The 15,066-nt window shown below is 38.8% G+C and overlaps 1 protein-coding gene across 4 annotated transcripts in view; it reads left to right on the forward strand.

Moving 5' to 3' along the window:
- The window catches only part of Cdk14 (cyclin dependent kinase 14), a 545,726-nt gene that overhangs the window by 267,132 nt on the left and 263,528 nt on the right, over positions 1–15,066 (forward strand). For all 4 annotated transcript variants that reach the window (XM_087902477.1, XM_087902478.1, XM_087902479.1 and 1 more), the window contains one exon: positions 3,789–3,912. In XM_087902477.1, the coding sequence (XP_087758603.1) occupies positions 3,789–3,912 (124 nt within the window). The remainder of the gene's footprint in view (positions 1–3,788; positions 3,913–15,066) is intronic.

Consider the following 15,066-nt stretch of genomic DNA (forward strand, 5'->3'; position numbering starts at 1 on the left):
AGTCTTGTCCCGGCTCCTGCCTGCTGCCATATTATTTCTAGGAAGGCTTTTGAATAGAATGAAAAGGGAAGCTTAAGAACCTTTAGTTCATTCTATGCTAATTGGATCTTTTATGAAGTTGAGTCCCTTTAATAATGAAAGCACGTTAGTTACTTGGGTGTCTGGCTGCTCAGCCACACTCATAGTAAGCACCAGACGTGCAGCTCACGACGTTAGTGACAGCAAGTGATGCGGTGCAGGTTCACAAGCATTGTGAGAACTTGGAGGAGGCTTGCTCGGACTTTCCCTGTTGGCAGGTCTTTATCAGAAATGCAGACTTTGAGATCAAAGGGATTAAAATAATACATGTAACAGACTTGGAGCGACCTTAGCAGTAAGTCTTTATCCTTTCCTTTTCCTTCTGGGGTTCCACTGGCATTTGCTCTTTTTAATAACCAAGCTAATCTGATCCATTCTCTTGGCCTGTGTGGGCCACTCTGGTGGTCCTTTCCCCTTCACATCCTGTTGTTTTGTAGATGGTCAAGTGACAGCTTAATTGTGTTAAGGTTTATGTAACATCTGAGGGATGTAACGTTCCCAGAAACTCAGATGAGAATGTTAGGTCCTTTCCTTAGTGTCTCCCACCCTGCTTACCAGAGCATAGACTGTTAGCCACTGTCAGATGCTATTGGTAAAACATACATGCTCACCCTTACCCTTTCTTCTTTTCTTCCCTCTTTCTCTGCTCACCTTCCCTCTTTTTCCCTTCCCTTCCTTCCCCTCCCTGCAACCCTTCTCCTCTTACCTTCCTTCTTCTCATTTGTTTCTTTGATACTGTCTCAGTATATAGCTCAGGCTGGCCCGGAGCTTGCCATCCTGCTGTGTCAGTCCGTGTGCAGGGATGGCAGATGCGCACTAGCACACCCAAGCTTTGGTGAAGTTTGCTGTTGTCATCTTGACTCCCGTACCTTTATGATACTGTTGTGGAGATTTTACAGTTTCGTACGCTATCTTCTTTTGTTTGTTCTGAATTTATGTTACGCTCATGGCCTCAAGTTTGCGCCTCAGAAAAGCAACAGTTTATCACATCATGGTTTCCGTTTCTGAGACCAGGGAATCCATAGCCTGATACCCTGTTCCGCTTTCAGAGCGGTGGATTTCCTGAGTTGTTTCTTCTTACAGGCTAATCTTCACAGAATGGCAGAGTCAGTTCTACTACTGTTTAGTTGCTAGATCTTTCCTTCCTTGTACCTTCAGGATAGTGCGTGTGAGCTGTGGTGTGAAGGTCTCTGATGGGACAAGGAGCTGGTCATGTAAGTGCCGGTCTTTCTTTGCATGGATGGTCCCTGGCAGTGTAGAGATTTGCCTTGTCCTTATTTTATGTACTTTGGGGGTCGTGTTAGCCCCCAAAGTTTAGAGCTTTTATGCATTTAAAGCTGAGCGCATGATCTCATCCTTCTCTAATACCAGTTTTAATCTTCTTCAACATGATATCCTAGCTGCATAGCTTCTGCATTAGCAGGATTCTGTTTTCTCTGCTTACTGAGGGTATTTTGCTCCCGCTTAATCTACCCACTTCTGCTCTTAGCTATTTGAGCATCCTATTCCAGGACTTCCTATCTGTGATCTTTTTTTATCTGTCTTCATCCAGATGTCTCTAATTCATTGGGTAATACCATTAGTGATACAGAAATGCCAATTGTGTATCTGGTTTGTAATGAGGAATAAGGGATACCATTTGTGTGAGCTGGGGTAAATTCTGTATGATGCGCTCAGAAACTACAGTAGAGACATAGAGTGGGAACGCTTTATCCAGAGCAGAGGGGCTACGGGGGGACAGAAAGGAAGTCAGGGAAGGCAGCAGGGACCAGGGTACAGGGTTGAAAAGCAGCATGCCTGTGACTATGGTGTGGCAAGATTTCTTAGAGTCAGGAATAAAAATTGTAGTGACGGAACACCTGGCTGAAACTAGAGTTCAGTTCCTTGGGCTCCCAGGGCGTGTTCTTGAATGTTCATACGCTATCCCATGAGGTTGAGGAAGCAGCTTCTATATCAACATGCCTCCACACAGTGATCCTTGTCTCAGGTTCCTGTTCAGGTTAGGAAGACTGTCAGCTTTGTAATCAAGCAATCTTGGTTTGTGCAATTATCTTTAATTGCCGAGAAATCTTAAGAAACTGCACTGTTTCCATATCCCTGTGATGGGGATAATAGTCGTGCACGCTTTGTGCTGTTCCTATCAGAGTGAAAGCATTGCCATGGTTAAGCAGCCAAATCCTCGGTCCTGTAGGTTCTAAACAATGCCCAGCATCTTGGGCAATGCCAAATTTTTCTTAACAAGATATTTATTTGTTAATTTTAGTATATGCTTTTATATCCATGTGTCTCTTAATGCATTTTAATTTACCTACTCATCTTCCTTCTGAACTGAAGAACTAGGAATGTCATAGATCATATGCCTTGGCTAAGTCCCAGAATAAAGAAGGTTAGAAGTTAGGGTGATGCTAGTGTTCAGCCTTTTCCATCTTCTACGTAGGAAGAATTAAGAGGAGGCAAATTTTGGAAAGATGTTTGTTTTCTGGAGTCTTTAAGCCCGAATTTTCATCCATTCTATCTCAGAATAGATACTCACATCTGTCTACTTGCACTCTGGAAATAGTGAGCCAAGGCCTTCTCTTTCCCATGCATATTTACCACTTATAAAGATTTTTGAGGTGAACTAATTGTACTGTCATTGCTACATGCTATGTCAGAAGACAAGTGTGCTTGGGTTTCGTAGCCCTGGTTAGTGGGAGCATTCCAGAAATGCCAGCTCCCAGTGCCCTCCAGGAGCTGCTAATGGTTTCCACTTGAGTATTTCAGAGTGGTTCCAGCTTTGTTCTTTTAACTTGAATTTCCTTGGCACAGCGTTTTGTTACTAGTTGAATTTATGGGCAGGATATAGTTGGTGCATAAATGTAAATTACATTCGTTTTGTTTTTGTTTTGGGAGATTGATTTTTTTAAGTACTAGGTCAATGAGAGTGACTTTGGCAAGCAAATTATTTGAAATTAACTTCTCCGCAAGCGGGGCTTTGGGATAACGAGTGAATTATTCTTCAGTTACTAAAATAGAAGCATTCGCTTGATGTAAACTCCAAAGAGAAGTCCTCTAGTCATTTTGTCAATATTTGTCACACCCAAATTATTGTCTCTGCGAGGCAAGGTCAGCTCTGCAATTAGTGAAGGTGCACACGTGTCTTCAGGCAATAACCAAGCTCCACAACCATTTGTACAAAGGCAGTCTGATGACCATTTGCTGTCAGTCGGATCACATGACTGTCTTGTTTTCATTGTCTCAGGTCATCTTATCTTTCCATTCCTTCAAGCATGTTAGTGGTGGATCCGTGGATGCCAAGCTCATGCTATTTCTATAGAATCAAATAAGAATAAATAGTAATATAAAGTTCTTATCTTTTATAATGTTACAGATTACTTTGCTCATTATCTTAGACATCATTTTATAGAGAGATTGATACTGTAAAGCTGTAATCGCCTTACCTTCCATATTCTCTGTCATAGTTCATAGATTATAGAACTCTGTGACTGAGGAAGTATCTTGATTGACACCACAATGTTTTAGAAATTCTCTGACTTACTTCCTAATGAATCAGTGGATTGATATGCTAACATTGCACATTTTGCTTAACAGTTGGTAGGAAATCCAGAGGTGGTTGCCCATTCTCACTGATGTATCTGGCAGACTGTAGGTGTGAAGTGGCATTTATCTGAATTCGGATTCTAACTCTCATCTCCCCTCTGTCGTTCCAGTTGTTTTTATTTCAGTTGCTGCGAGGGCTGTCGTACATCCACCAGCGGTATATTCTGCACAGAGACCTGAAACCACAGAACCTTCTGATCAGTGACACGGGGGAGCTGAAGCTGGCAGATTTCGGTAGGAAGGCAGCTAATTGCCAGTTTGTTTGTCTCACTGTGCGAATGCCAGGCAGATGGGCACTGCCTTTGCTTAGGCGCTGTTCTCTGTCATCACTGATCCTGGTAATCCTTTTTTTTCTGGAACAAAGGAATGATTTCCATCTTTTGAAAAATGATAAAGTAAAACATAATGGTTGGTGGATTTTTATAAAGTAGAGACTGTTTACTATTCTTCCTTGTATAATCACAAGATCTTCACACATGTCATCAAACAAAATCTCAGGAAAATTTTGAACATAAAATATACTCAAGGAGATCTAGTTTCTTTTCCTTGCTTTTATTTTGAAAATAATCTGTAGTCAAATAACAGGGTGAATTACCACACAACTTCAAGAAGTCTAAGCATTTTATTAAGTGTGAGGAGCTGTGAAGTGAAATCCCGGTACCAGTTTTGGCATCCTGGGCGGACAGCACTCCAAAGTATATGTTCCTCTAAGGACACGATAATGTAGGGTTTAGTGCAATTGTACCAGGAGTGACTGTTATTTTGGGCATTCCTCATAGCGCTGTGAACAAGAACACTTTTCACAAGTCTAGGTCCTAGAGCAGGCCTCTTAGAAGATGTTCTCAGAAATTTGAAGCTTGGCCTTTCATATCTTTGCAAATCTGACGGAAGCCAATCTGGCGCCTCGCCGTTCTGCCGCTGTGCTGTGGCCCACTGGGGTCCCCGCAGTGGAATGTCACTTGATGGCAATGTGCTGTGTTGACGCTACACTGCCTCAATCATTTCTGAATACGTATTCAGATTAGAAATTTGTTCCATTAAGAATGGAATGAAAATATTACCCTTGGGATATAAAAATGCCTGAGGTTGAGACAACCTTTTGAGGAAAATAATTATTTTCCCCTATTCCAACCCTGAATAAATAGAAGAGGGAAGGGAGTGGCTGTTTATTTCAAGGTCAGGTAGTTGAACACTAGCAGACACATCTACACTACTGGGTTTTATGTGTGCCTTTCTTCCAGAGAGAAAAGGAAGCAAAGTTAGCACGATTAGTGATGTGTGTCACGAAACACCCTTCTTTATCAGTTACTTTAATATAAACAGTGAAGCTTTGTATGGTGTCATGCATGAGTTGTTTATTGTCAGATTTGGCATCAGGATTATATGAGATAGCTAGATATAAAGTCTGTTCCAATACAGAAACAAGTAATGGGGAGGGGGTGAGTGGTAGAGAGAAATTCTGAGGTTCCTCAGGTTCAAGGAGCTAGCTTTGTGGCAGTCGTGTTGAAGTTTGTTGCTGTCAACTTTAAAAGAATTTACATTTTAACAGTGATTTTTTTGAACCATAGTTTGCCAGTGTAAGATATCTCTTGAAGTATATTGTTGCATTGAACATTTAACTGAATTGAGCCTGCTCCTTACATTTTGTGTTGAATATCTCAATAAATGTGCAATATAGAGATTATTTGTCTGCACAACTGAAGATGCAGTAGAATTGTCTAAATGTGCTTTATGATTAGTTTTACATTTTAAGATGTTATTAATTTAGCAAGGTATGTTCATCTTCAAAGACTCTCTAAGTCTTCTGGTTTTCCAGTTTTAGTCAAGTCAGTCCTGAAAATACTCATACGACCAACATTATATAGGTCATGTTTTGGAATATATGTTTCCAAACAAAACATTAGCATTTTATATCAGACTAAGTAACACACTGAGATGGAAGTCTTAAAGCCTGCAGTGATTTTTTTAAATGTAGGAAATTTAGGAAAATTAATAACTCAGCAATTATTTTTTAACATTTTTATAAGTTTCGTTTGTCTTTTTTGTGCCTCTGTTTCACTTACCTATTACATATCCTCAAAATAGATGCGTACTCTTGTCTAAGTATTTATCTTATATGTCTTTAATGTTTATTCATGGTAAGAAGTATGGCAAAAATCATTTGTATCAGCTGGGATTTTTCTGTTATTGGCTAAAGTGTTATTTCTGTTCATGCACACTCCTGTGTGTGTGTGTGTGTGTGTGTGTGTGTGTGTGTGTGTGTGTGTTTCACTCTTTGTGGTAAAAGAATGATGTACTAGCAGTGCGGTGATGAGAGTTTTAGCAGAATCAGTTCTTTGTTCCACACTGATCTGCAGAGCATGGCCCGTGAACTTTCAGTGACAAATCAGTTAGTTGTCTAGCTAATAACATGCAGTTGGCGTGCGGCCTGTGCATGGAGTGTTAGGAGCAAGACTCATTCACCAATTGACAATTCCCCCCCCCCAATTAATTGTGCATTATTTTGTATGTTAATTAAAAGATACGTGATTACCTGTGATTTACTGTGTTGGGGCACAAGTGTGTGTGAGCTGAAGGAAATGCATGGGAAAGTACAATGAAGCTAAATAGTTAAATCAGGACAGCTCCAGGCAGCAGAACACTTAGACACAGGTCTTCATCCAGAGCCCGACACTTGAAGAGCTTTGTAAATCATTTCTTTGTCTTACCTTTATCTTTCTTGTGAACAAAGGCCATAAACATCTGGACAAAAGAGGCGGATGTGTTCTGAAGGACTGTATCCCCTATACTGTAAATGCTGCTTCCTTATTAGAAAAAAAAATGCTGGAAGATAATTATCAGGCTTATCCTATGTTCTGCATGTGCATAATTCGCTTCTTGTTTCCTCGCTAAATAGGCTTGTGGCAAGCAGCCCACCTTTGAGAGAAGTGTGACATTTGGAGTGAGGTAGACCTTAGGAGTCTTGGCCATACAGGTGTGTGGTCACAAAGCTGGGACAGTAGGGACCTTATCCATAACCTTTAATCTCAGGTGGCCCTGTGTCTTCATACTTATAGACAGAGACATTTTCCTTAGAGTAAATTACTACCTAATTCTTTAAAAACTTGTATAACTCTTTGGAAAAGTCTTGATCATTATGTGAATGATATATATGGATGTGTGTAGGTCTATTCTACATACAATAAATAGGATATCATTGCTATGTCTATAGATCATACTAATAAAATATATCTCAGAATTTACACAACATTCTTTTTTCATTTCACTAATTTAGCAGTAATGGGTGCATTGGGCTTTAATACTATGGTGATTTTTGTCCTTGGGTAAGGTAAACCAGATGTTGCTGTATTTGTAGATCCTTTAACTCAGAACAGAATATAATTTAATGTTTTCAGGAAACTGAGTCCTGCTTACCACTCACATGAACATCATTTTCTCCGTGTATTTAGAATAAATGAGTTAAGCTGGTTTAGCACCTCGACATTACTGTTGCAGGGGTTACTCTGTTGTGTGCTAAAATCGTCTGTGCCATTTGGACTCACTATATCTCTAGGGAAAATAGTTCAAATCTGTCATGCAGCACCACACTAATGAGGACATAGGCTGCAAATGGAACAACAAAATCCCCAACCTGTCCCCTCACCACAACCTTTTCCTGGCCTTTCTTGTCTCCTGGGATGCTCACCTTTCTGCTTCCCATGTGGGTGTCCTTTTTCTTATTCTTATTTATAGAGGGATGGTTCATGTGACCCTGCCCAGAATAGGGCCATTCTCCATGTTCTCATTAGCTTAGCCACTTCGCTCACATTTCCAATGCATTGAAGGTATTCTAGTCACTTGCTTTTTTATTTTTATTTTTTGCTTATCTTGCTCACTATTATCTGTGCTATGTGCACAACCCTGTGCTTGGTGTGTGAAATGAAAGGCAATGGTCTTTTTAGTGTTGGTGGGTTTTTGTTGAACATTTTTAACCTTGTTAACCTATTTTCTAGTGGTGAGGGGCGTACTAGTAATTAAAAATCTGTCCACTAAGTCTAAATCAGTATCCTGCTATTCCTCCGAGGAATCTAAGTTTTGATTCTTTTTCTTCTTCTTCTTCTTTTTGAGATTAATACAATCTCATCATTTCCGCTTTCCCTTCCTTCCCCTAATCCATCTCATATGTTCCCTCCACACCCTTACTCTCATTCAAATGCATGGCCTCATTTTCTTTAATTATTGTTACATACATATGTATGCATGTGTGCTTGTCCCTAAATATGTAAATACAACCTGCGTAGTCTATATAATGTTATTTCTATGTCTTCAGTTGTTTGAAATTCAAACAGATGAGTCCAGTCATACTTTTCTGATGTATTGAGTACATTAAAAGAAATCGAAGCACAGACAGCAAATGCATGAATTCATCAAGACTTAGAAGCTTATTTACTGTTTAGCAGTGTAAGAACTCAAAATATTTTCATCTAAATTAGATTATAGCAAAATAGAGTTTAGATTTCCAATTTTATGTGGTTAGAGTCATCCAGGTCTCTTCTGTCTTCAAAGGTCACAGACTCATTGTATTGAAAGACAATTAGGCTAAGTGTGTGCCTTGGTGTTGGAAGAGATCTCCAAGAACTCTCTAATCAGCATTTGAAGTCATAGCTTGTTTTACTGTGGAGGTAAACAGCCGTGGCTTTAGTCAAGGAAAATCACTGTTGTCTTCCTGCCGTTGGCCTAGAACATCACTTTCCTGAGGTTGATAGTTCTCACCGAGATTTTTTTATGGAACTTTTGTAAATTGACTTTATATTAATTTAAGGGATATGCTAGAAATGTGTCTTTGTAGAGGACATATTAAGTGGATGGTCGTTTGTTCTGTGCTTCTTGGAATTCACATAGGAAATAGTAGAACACAAAGAAATAAAATTTCAAATGAAAAGTAGGGTCCCTCCATTTGGTTTGCTAGATATGAAGTCTTTTATTCCAAAAGGTATAGGTGTTCAACTATTTTGTATTGTTCACAAATTAAATTTATTATTAGAACTATAATAATGACTTAAGGTTAAACTTCACCAATTTGTCATGGCCTACAGGATTCTATTTTACTATATGTTACTTCTAGCATGAAGTTTGTAATAATAAATGACTTTATTACCCAACGAAGTGTCACTATACTTTTAAAAGACCATTGGACCATTAAGCATATAAGCAATTTTTAATGTACAGTTTAGGCAGCTGCTTTTATGTAGCTCTGCAAACAGGCAATATGTTTGGAATGAGATGTTCCACTCTGGAATGTGGAGAGAGCTGTGCCCTCGCTCCTTCTTGCTCAGCATCTCGCATGCACCTATGTGGAGAGCTCACATTGACACATTAGCATCAGTCAGGTTAGAGACGTGTTTCCACCCTTACCACAGGAGTGTTACTGGAGAAATCTCTTCTGAAAAACAACTGGCAGATAGTACTAGATATGGATACTTTACTTAAACTAACCTTGAAGTGACCAAAAGGAGTACCAGAGGTGAATGGGGTCAAAGAGCCCGCTAAACTGGGAGCTTTTATTATGAGATGGACCAATAGATGAAAGAACAGAAAAGAATAGGAAATTCCAGGTTCATGTGATTAAGATGGTTTATGAATATTTAACATTAAACTCTTATAAAAGTCACTGATTCTTATAACAAGAGTTAGAAGAAAACTCTAAAGCAATATGAAGTGTAAGTACAAAGCACTTTGTGTTGTTAATGCCATCACCCAGTTGTCAGTAAACTAAATCATTAGGAGTCTTTTTTTTGACCCCATTTTCAAAATAGAGGCCCCAAATCTATGAGGTGAAATGAAGGTAAATCAGTTATAAATCTATAAGAGAAAGGGAAAATCGTTCATATTTGCAGTTTCGGGATTTTTAATGTAGGTGTGTTCCCCTGTGGCATTTAAACCCAGGGTCTAATGCACATCAAGCAAGTATTCTCCCACTGCATTGTGCCCCATCCGCTCTCTGCATTTCGATGGAAGTTCAGAGACAGGCGTAGTTTCCCAGCAATGGAAATCCATTAGCAGAAGTGATGCCTCATGCTACTGTTTCCCTGTATTATGATCAGAGTCTTAGCGAGGCATCAAGTAGACAATTTTTTTGAGCCATTTCTGACCTGTTCCCCAAACACATAGGAAGAGTGTTAGCAAGGCATCCCTGACATGATAGTTTGTACTGATTTGATTACCTGAGACAAGTTGAACAGTAAGGTCCCTCTTTTTCAATGGGATCCATTATGTTAGATGTCACTCTGTATGACCTACTAGATCCAACCATGTCTCCTACAGACACTGTAAGAAGAGAGAAAGGGGACATTTCTTACAGACCTAGAGATCTTACTGGAGTTATCCATAAGGATTGGAGCCTCATAATTCATGAGATGAACCTAAACATTGAGAAGCCCTTGGGCAATAGAAGGATGAATTTTCTTTAGCGGTGTTTCTGTTACCATTCTGACATGCTGTGCTCTGGCTGCATAGATGCCAGTGACTCCTCGGGGGCGCACTATTCTAGTACCTCTACCATCTATGGAGCTGAGCTTCCTTTCACTCCCAACATTCCCAGACCCTACTTTGGGCCATTTCTGCATCCCAGTAAACAGTATGTCAAAATGTAGATCTCAGCTGGTTTTCAGTTCTGCCACTGACTGCCCACAGACACCAGAGATTAAAAACCGAATTCACGTGACTGCTCACTTGTCAGCTGCCAACCACAAAGTCCTAATTCTAACCAGATATCTATGGGTTCCCACAATTTCCTCCTTAGGTCAAACAGTTTACTAAAATGACTCACACACAAAACAAAACAAAACACATTTAAATTCACTAGTTTACCGTAGAAGGTAAAATTTGGAAACAGTCAACTCTGAGAAATGCAGAGGGAAACAGGTGGGTAGATTTGGGGGTGGGGGTGCAGAACTCCCAGCATTCACTTGTCCAGTCACGCCAGCTCTCTCCACATCAAGGTTTTACCAACCACGGAGCTCTCTCCAGCTTGCCATTGATCTTGGGGCTCCAGGCATCCAACATCTCCTTAGTGTGCACGTAAAACAGTCTTCAGTTCAGAGATTTCAGGGATCTTACGAGGACTCATGGCAAGAACTGGAGACTAAGACCAAATATTACAATTAAACAAGGTCTTCTCTCTAGGAAATTTCCAGAGTATGTTAGGAACCTTAATAGGACAAAAGACAAACACTTCTATCATAATGCCTCATGCTGGTTAGAGATAATCCTGGCTACCTCTAGGCAGAGATGTAGTGCAAAAAGCAAGTAAACAAAAAAAAGAGAAAGAAAGAAAGAAAGAAAGAAAGAAAGAAAGAAAGAAAGAAAGAAAGAAAGAAAGAAACTAGTAAAAGCAAGCTCCACAAAGGTCAGAAGGTTTTACAAAGATACTCATGAAAAGCTAAGTTGAAGAAAAGTCTCCCCAAATACAGATTCAAATACAATTCCAATACAAATTCAAATACAATGCTGGAATTGAATCCTCTTCTATTGCTTATAAATGGCACATCATTTGGCACATTACTGAAATTCTGTGACTCGATGTGTTTTTATTTTTTTTATTTTTTAAAAATATTTATTTATTTATTATGTACACAATATTCTGTCTGCATGTATGCCTACATGCCAGAAGAGGGCACCAAACCTCATTACAGATGGTTGTGAGCCACCATGTGGTTGCTGGGAATTGAACTCAGGACCTTTGGAAGAGCAGGCAATGCTCTTAACCTCTGAGCCATCTCTCCAGCCCTCGATGTGTTTTTAAATGTGTATGTTTTACCCAGTTGTTAGAAAGTTAAATGGTTAGTATTTGTAATTTATCTCACAAAAGTTTCTGGGTTAAAATATAAATTTCATGTTTATTATTAACCTATTAGATAATTAAAGTGATATTTTATTCAACATGATATTTTTCTAATCTTTGCTTTTATACAAATAAATTTAGACTTGCTTCTTTTTATTTGGTATTTCTGCTACATCTCTACCCAGAGTGCTATACCATTTTATTTCTGCTCGGTGTGACATTATGATGTATTGTGTATCTTTTGGTCTTCATCATTGGTCCTTACGGACTTCTCAAACCTCAATAATGAATAGAGTCAGCAGGTTTGCAGCTTCAAAGAGACGCGGCTACACAAAGGAGAGGCTCATCCTTCCTGCTTTTGCTCGTGTGTCCTTTCTCTAGCGTTGCTATCACTCTTGAATACTAGTAACCATATTCTAGAGATGCCCCCGAGGACTAGTGAGATTTTCCTAAGTGATTACATTTTTATATCATTATCTTCCATATTATGTTATATAAAACATTGACCTTTTAATTGTGATTACGTGGCAAGGGAAGACCTTTTAAAACTTGCACAGCAATGTTACCCTTTGCCGTTTGTACTTCCCACCAGTTTCTCAATCTGCCTTCTCTAAGGAGAAGGATCAGCAGCAAAGGAGAGACATGCAGTGATGTCATCTTTCTGAGAGATTTGTTTCCCTGTGGCGTGCTTTCATTATAGGATCACACTCTAGGCTAATTCCTTTACGAGACGGAACACTTCTTAGCTAAGCAAGAGGCTACTTGGCTCTTACACATTTGTGTCAGAATGTGGGACCCTGGCAGATGTTTTCCTGAGGAGTGATTTATGAGTTGAGTAAATTCTAAAGATCATGAGAAAAATCTGTTCTAAGAAAAATAGCATTATATAGTTTAGATCTTCAAAATGTATATAATTCTTCCTTTCTGTCTACTGGTTTTACATCCAAGGATTCAACCATCCATGAATGAAAAAAGTAGGAATTTTTATGATAAATGATAAGCATATAATTTGAGACAATCTTTTGGTGTACATATGATTTTACCATGTATCAAATAGGAAATTCAAATATAAATTCTTATATACTGAGATAAATGCAGTTTATTTTTAAATGAAGAATTATATCTTGACTGAATATTTGATACTGTCAAATGTAACGTATCTTCAACATTTTTTGGAATTGATTAATGTTTGATCTTTATAAGAACTGAGGCTGGTAATACAAGCTTCATATACATATATAGTCTGAAATGACAGAAGTATGCTGTCATTTTCTATAGCCAAATTTTTTTCAGTGATTTTTTTAAATCAAACTTAAGTCAAAAACTCAAATGGCCACTTTTCTGATTAAATGCTCTAATACAACACAATCCAGAGAAATACTGCTTTGATTATTCATATGCTGAGCAATGATGGTAGCAAAATATTAAGATATTGTTTTTTGTAATTAAACTATCACATTTTTCTAAGAACAGAAACTGAGGTTTTTTTATATTGAAAATAGATACCCTTCCTACAGTATATTCTGATTATAGTTCTTCCTTCCCTAGCTCCTCTCAGGTGTCCACACCTGCCCACTGATCCTAAACAGCTCTCTCTCTCTCTCTCTCATTCGGAAACCAGCAGGCATGTAAAATAACAATAGTAAATAATAACAGTGAAAAGACAAAACAAACAGAAAAAAGGAGCAAAGAAAAATCACAAGAAATACATATTGATGCAAAGACACACACAGATCTCATAAAAACATAATACTAGAAAATATAGGCAAAAGACCTGTAGGGGGAATATGCCCAGGCAAAGCATTATAACACACACACACACACACACACACACACACACACACACACACACACACGTACTGTTGAGTTTGTTTGTGTTGGCCATCAACCGCTAACCATGGAGTCTGCCCTTAAGTGTGGTTTGAATATCCAGTAGGCACCATTGGGGAAAAAACCAACCAAACAAACCAAAACCCAGTTTTTCTTTGTGAGGGATTTTCAATGGTGATGGCTTCTGTGTTAGGGATGGGGGCTGGGGTCCACTTCTTCTCTCTCCTGGACTCCATCTGGTTTAGAGTAGCACAGGCACTGTGCACACTGCCACCGTCTCCATGAGCTCACATGTGCACAGTCCTGTCGTTTCTACAGCACCTTGTTTCTTTTGTGTCTTCCATCCCCACTGGCTCATAGAACCTTTTTGCCTCCTCTTCTGCAGTTCCCTGATCCCTGAAGGGAGGGATTTGACGGAGACACCCCTTTTAAACTGAATGTTTTCAGGTATATTACTTTCTGCACATTGTCCAGTGTGGTTCTCTGTCTTTTGCTCTTGCCTGCAGCAGAAGACTAAGCAAGATGCTGATCTATGAGTCTAGCAGAATGTTTAGGAGTCATTCCTTGCTACATACCTTTAGCTGAACTCTAGTGTTTGGTTTGGTCCTAGGTCCCCGGTCTGTGTAGTCTCAGGTTCTTGGCTACCTAGGCTGTGTTGGGGATGGGTTCCATCATGGTGTGGGCCTTAAATCTAATCAGGTATTGATTGGTTAGTCCCTCCTTCAAGTGCCATGAACACCAGTGAGTATAGATGAAGACTCTAGTTAGGCACCAGCTCAGCTTCTCCATCTTCAATGAGTTACATAGGTGTTGTCTTCAGCAATACTGGGGCCTTCCCATCAGTTTGTGGAGACCAACCAACAGCCTCGGCACTAACCTGGGTTGTTTGGGGGAATTCCAGAAGCCCCATTATCCAATAATCAATTAGATGTAACCCATTTTTGCCACTGGAGATTTCACTTGGAGGTGACAGTTATCTATGTGGGGTATTGTATCCTCATTATTTGGTGATTTAATTCAGATTTCCCTCATATATGTATATATTTTAAGAAACTTCTATTGTATTAGATTTTATAAAACAAACTTTTGACAAAAATGGATGCACAAATCAGTAACCCCAGAACATGAATGCGTGAGACTCAAAAATTGCTAAAAATTCTAGACCAGGTACAAAGTGAGACCCTGTATACAAATAAATAAACAAATAGAAAAATATTTACAGTTTCTCTTTTCATCATTCTATAAAGAATGATCAAACAAATATTGACACAGTTGGGTGCTCTAGGTAATCTGTAGCCTATTTCAGTTATAGAGAAGAATATATATATATATATATATATATATATTATTAGCAAGTAGTAGAACTTTGTATGTAATATATAGCTCGCTCAGATTTTGATCTGTGAAGCATACTCCCCATTCTGTCACTCACATTCAAGGTTTCTGATCTGCAAGGCATAAATCTTGCTGTCATCAATGTCTATTCTACAATAACTCAGAATGTAGTTGTAATAGTTACATACTCAGATGTAATGGTATATTGATTTTTAATCATCTTTAGTGGATTGCTGTGCAGTAAAATGGTGAAATAAGTTTAACTGAGAACAATATAAAGAGCATTCTAACTTGGTTTTTTTTTTAAACATTTTTAGGGAGCCATTTGTTTATAATTTAATCTAATTTATTTTTAAGTTTATTGACCAATCTTTTTAAACTTTGAAAACAAAGGTGTAGAA

This window comes from Myodes glareolus, chromosome 27 (assembly GCF_982192425.1).
Source record: "Myodes glareolus chromosome 27, mMyoGla1.1, whole genome shotgun sequence".
Taxonomy (NCBI): Eukaryota; Metazoa; Chordata; class Mammalia; order Rodentia; family Cricetidae; genus Myodes; species Myodes glareolus.